General features: G+C 34.1%; 1 protein-coding gene across 1 annotated transcript; it reads left to right on the top strand.

Annotated features, from left to right (window-relative positions):
* The first annotated feature begins 606 nt into the window (after positions 1-606).
* On the top strand, positions 607-5,269 carry LOC103424053 (homocysteine S-methyltransferase 3-like). The gene is made up of 7 exons (XM_029098800.2): positions 607-959; positions 2,909-2,965; positions 3,087-3,277; positions 3,468-3,597; positions 3,798-4,001; positions 4,095-4,166; positions 4,894-5,269. The coding sequence occupies exons 1-7, from the start codon at positions 663-665 to the stop codon at positions 5,062-5,064; spliced, it is 1,122 nt and encodes a 373-aa protein (XP_028954633.2). The 5' UTR covers positions 607-662; the 3' UTR covers positions 5,065-5,269.
* The last annotated feature ends 331 nt before the right edge of the window (positions 5,270-5,600 follow it).

Raw genomic sequence — 5,600 nt, 5'->3', positions numbered from 1 at the left:
ATTTAATTATACATTTTATTATTTTTAGTGTAAATATATCGTTATATAAAAAAAACATATATTACAAAATGTTCTTTGCTTGATTCATGTAAAGCGTGAATTTGTACCTTTGTTGATTACACCTTGTTAGTCTCTCAGCATAGATCTAAAATAACATATTGTTATTAGAATGCGACTTAAATCATTGAAAATTGGTTTGGCTCAACTCCGATGTTGGAAAATAAGTCTAACAAAACATATATTGCCATAAAAATGCAACTTAAATCCTTCGTAATCGATTTTGGCTCAAATACACAGTTGGAACAGTTTAATAAAAAAAAATTCTATTTTTTTCATTGGTATTTTGTTACCAATTTGATAATTATACATGATCTCATTCTAATTTTGTAAATTTTATCGTTTTAAGTAAGGCAATCCACTCACCTCCCCTATTCTCCATTTTCTACTCTAGCGTTTAGTTTCTATCACGCTACACTTGAACATTGTTCCTTTATTATTGGAATACCAGAGAGTCACGGTTGTAAAGTCATATACCCAATAAAATAAAACAATGTAAAGATTAGAACGAATATAAAAAAAAAAAATTAATACACAAAAAATGTTTTTAAGCAACGTGAAGGGGGTATAATTGTAAATCCACATCATTGTCTTCCCCCTACAAAATGCTTCAACTTCAGGAAGGTGGCCACATCCATTATTCAAGAAGCCGCTTCAGTTACAAAAACAGAAAATACGCGGAGACCTTCTGCTACCCCATACAACTACAGCACACCTATAGCACTATGGGTTTAGGAAGCAAGGAAACATCGTCGTTCCTGTCTGATTTCCTGGAAAAGTGCGGTGGCTATGCTGTCCTCGACGGCGGTTTTGCTACGGAGCTTGAACGGCATGGAGCTGACCTCAACGACCCTCTTTGGAGCGCCAAATGCCTTATCACTTCCCCTCACCTTGTTAGAAGGGTACGTATGGTACTTCATCTGTTATTCGATCGGTTACGCTTAATTGTTATCTTTTTCTTTTATATTTTCCTTTAAAGACTTTCGATTTCCTTTTTTGTTTTGTTTTGACGATTTTCTTTGATTTATTCAATTTAAATTAAACATGTAAATTGTAATGCATGCGAAAAATAAGAGGGGGAAATTTTTTTCATAGTTTAATTAATACATAAAAGAAACAATTGAAAGAAATGAGAAGAAAATGGTCAATATTCATTTTATATATGCAAAATTCTTTGTCCTTGCTTATTTTTTGTGTGTACATATTTTTGGGAGCATAAATAAAATGAACTATGTATTGTTGGTGATGTGTGTTTGATATATCAAGCCCTTTGTTATTTACTAAGAGCAAGAGCATATTTTGGTCTCTGAATGCAGAACGACTTGTTTTTCGGATAAGTTAGAGTAATTTCTTGATGCTTAAAAATAATAAAATAGATATTTAGTAAGTGAACCACGTCAGCTTCTGACAGTAACGTGGCGAACCACAAATCATTTCGGCTCATCTTCTGATGAACTCACGCCGTGATTTTCAGGACGCCTGCACAACAATGAATAAAAAAAAAGAAAACTAATGAAAATCTTTGAGTTTTAACACAAAATAAAGGGTGAAGTGAATAGTACCAGATTGACTTTTCAGTATAAAAATGTGGTTTTTCTTTAAAGTGAACAAGCTTTTCGTTAAAGTTTCTATAAAAAAAACATTGGTGCATAAGGAAGGAGGCAGATTGTATGCCCTCCTTCTACCATGTCTTTTTCATCATCTCCTATTTATACGATTACGGTTAAATCATGTCAACATATTTTATTATCTTTATAAAAAAAATTAATATAAAATGTTGACATAGTTTAACCGTGATCGCACAATGTAGGAGGGGATAAAAAATGCATGGTAATAGAATGGTAGACAATCTACCTCTCATAAGGAAACCTATAAACTTTCTGTCTAAATAACAGTAGAAGCATGTGCAATTGCTTACGGGTTAGGCGGATGCCAAGGCGAATTAGGTGGACATCTAAGAGTATCTTTAAAGGAGAGTCAAATATAATATGTCAAAATTTTATTTGATGACTGATGTGGCAAATTGAATACAAGTGCTAAATTATCTTATTTTCCAATGAATGTGTCAAAAATTAATTGTAGTTTTTATTCTATTGGTTGTTAATGAGACCCATGTATTAAAAAATTCAATTAAATATATTTGACTCCTTTGTTTGCTGTAAAAAAAAAAAAAAGAAAGTAGCTGGAAAGCAATGAGTCAAATGACTCACATGCCACATCATATATGGTATATCAATTGGAGAACACCTAAATGTCTTTTAATCATATTTGGTATATTTGATATCTCATTTGGAGATGGTCTAAGGAGTTTTAGACATCATTTTTTAATTTTCTAACGCTTAAAAGTTAATCGGAATGATGATCATCCGTTTAGCATCACCTAGGCGAGAATTTTTAAAACAGATTGTCATACTTTAATTAATTAGGTTCTTATTCTGGTATGGGAATTTTTAGAACAGCTCTTCGTACTTTAATTAATTAGGTTCTTATTCTGGTATTATACCTTAATTTTTAGTTTTTAGACCAAAACTTCAGTTTGTGTCATTACACCTTAGTTTATTGATTATGCACCAAAACTTATTCTCGTGTTCTAGCATCATGGTTTTGTCATCATACTTCTCGTGGACTAAAACTTACCTTTAATAAGTTCCAACACTCTTCTGTTTCTATATCCCTCGTCATGTAATTGCGTAAGTTTTAGGACTCGTGTCATACTTTGGACACAGTCTCATATCATTACTGCGTCATGTTTTAAACTTATACACTTGCTAAATACAACAAAGAAGAAAGATTAAAACATAACCTCAATTGTTTGTTTTCCTCTTTTAACTTGGTTGGGAAAAAAATATAGGTACACTTGGACTACCTTGATGCCGGTGCAAACATCATACTAACCGCATCTTATCAGGTATTTAATTTTGTTCATCCTTCCCACCACGTGATCTCAACGTATATAGGTTGTGTTTTTTTTTTTTTAGTTTTTTTAAATAAATTAAAGTTTGAGGAGTTATAATTTATGTTTGATACAGGCCACCATTCAGGGTTTTGAGGCCAAAGGTTTCTCTAAGGAAGAAGCCAAAGATTTGCTTAGGAAAAGTGTTGAAATTGCAATTGAGGCGCGAGAAATTTACTATGATAAGTTTCAATCAAGACGTCCAGTTCTAGTTGCAGCATCTATCGGCAGCTATGGCGCTTACTTGGCTGATGGTTCCGAATATAGGTAACTAGTGAACTCATTTTCCACTCATTGTCACAAATAAATTACTAACGTGACTTGATAACTTTCTGATCAATGGTAAATAATTAGAACTCTGCCTGCAGTTTCTTCATGTACGTTGTTTATATGAGCATTAATGATCTTGATTTTAGGTTCATTTTCTTTGGCTTGATTATTCTGTTTTCCTTTGCAGTGGGAACTATGGAGATGCGATAACTGTAGAAACATTGAAGGATTTCCACAGGGAAAGGGTACAGATTCTGGCCAATTCTGGTGCTGATCTGATCGCATTTGAGACGATTCCAAATAAGATAGAAGCAAAGGTAACTGATATTTCTCTTGAGGCAACCGGACAAATTACTTTTATTTAGTTACAGTTCATTGAATAAACTCATATTCTTTAGGCATCATGCCCCATTGCACTCTCATTTGCAATTTGTCCGCTATATGTATGTGGATCTGTTGGTATCAGCAGTTCCACTCTGGATTTTGGCTAAATATTCCTTGCTTAAATGTGATGCAGGCATATGCTGAGCTTCTTGATGAAGAAGGAATAGAAATTCCAGCCTGGTTTTCCTTCTCTTCGAAGGATGGAATCAATGTGGTCAGCGGGGATTCCATGTTAGAATGTGCCTCCATTGCAGATTCATGCAAGAACGTTGTTGCTGTTGGAATCAACTGCACACCTCCTAGATTTATCTACGGACTGGTTTCATCTATTCGGAATGTATAATCTTCGATCAAGTTATGAGTAATTAAAAATACTTAATTAGCCCATAAAACCATCTTATATAATGTTCCTTACCTATCTACTTGGCAGGTTACAAACAAACCAATAGTGATATACCCTAACAGTGGTGAGACTTATGATGGTCAGACCAAGCAGTGGGTGGTGAGTTTCCCTTCTATATATGTTTACTTTCCATTTTCTGACACTAACCCTCCTAAAATAAAATTTCTTTGCTTTGCTTTCAAATGGTATTGCATCAAGTAGATGACCATATATATGTCACGTAGGCATCAATACGACCATATGAGGTTACTATTCACAAAAAATACTTATGCTGCTAGATTGTGAATCTGCAACATGAGTCATGTTAATTCTTGCTTGAACGCATAGTCCAAATTATAATCTTCCAACATAATCACTTGTTTGACAATATAAGTCTGACAATAGAACATTATGAAAGAGAAACACATGATTTTCAAAATATGAAACCTTAGATCTTAAACTGTTAATCCATACTCGTTATCCCTCCCAAATAAAATATGTTTTTCTTTTCTTTCAAATTAATGGTATAATTTCTATTAAATTAATTAGCATGCATATGTCATAAATTAGTCAATAAGCATCAATCTAGAGTTGTGTTATGTGGAAAATACTTATGTTGTCAAACTGAATTTGATGCTTGAAGACGTGGCCCAAGTTACAATCTAGGAACATGAGCATGTCGGACAATAGAACATTACGTACCCTACCTTTTACAACATCTACTGGCACCTCAAAACATCAACGGAGCAAACGTTTGTTAAAAGTTATGAAATCTTGATGCTAAATTAATCCATGTTGATGTCTAAAGTGGTGTTGAAAATTTTTGAATGGAACTTTTCCATTGCAGAAATCGACTGGTGTGGTTAATGAAGAGTTTGCAGACATAGCCATAGACAAGTGGTGTGAGGCTGGGGCTTCTCTATTTGGAGGCTGCTGCAGGACTACTCCAAATACCATCAGAGCCATATCTAAAACTCTCTCCAACAAGTCTTCTTCTACCGTTAACGATGATGCTTAACCGAGTTCTCAGAAACTGGTGTGTAAATATTCTAAGAATAAAAAGCTTTGTATCATTTTTCTTTGCTTGTTTTGTAACTCCGAGGAAGTAGTAAAAATATCACCATGGCGAGTCTGTTCCAGAATAAGTGAATAACAATGCTTGTTATGGTGAAGTTTTTCCAACTAACTGTGTTTATTAATTTCAAGGGTAGAATTTTCTGGCAGTCTCTGAGGTTTTGGGTCCGTACTCAGTCGCATTCTTACATGTTCTGGAAATTATCTTATACCGGCGTCTGTTGTGGTTAGTAACTGTTTTAGTCTAAGGAACAAGGAAATCTTGAAAAGAATGATACAAGAGATCGTGATACAGAAATGTAATATGCAGATATTACTAGGGGTGGATTTTTTTGCCAAATTACCGTGCCAACCGAATTGCCAACCGTGCCATACCGATTTTGTGCCAAATTTTTTGTACCAATCGGTAATGGTACGGTATTGTACCGTACCGAAATTTCATGACACGGTATTGGTAATGGATACCATTACCACGGTATT

Source organism: Malus domestica, chromosome 13 (assembly GCF_042453785.1).
Source record: "Malus domestica chromosome 13, GDT2T_hap1".
NCBI lineage: Eukaryota > Viridiplantae > Streptophyta > Magnoliopsida > Rosales > Rosaceae > Malus > Malus domestica.
This window is presented reverse-complemented; position numbering and strand designations above follow the sequence as displayed.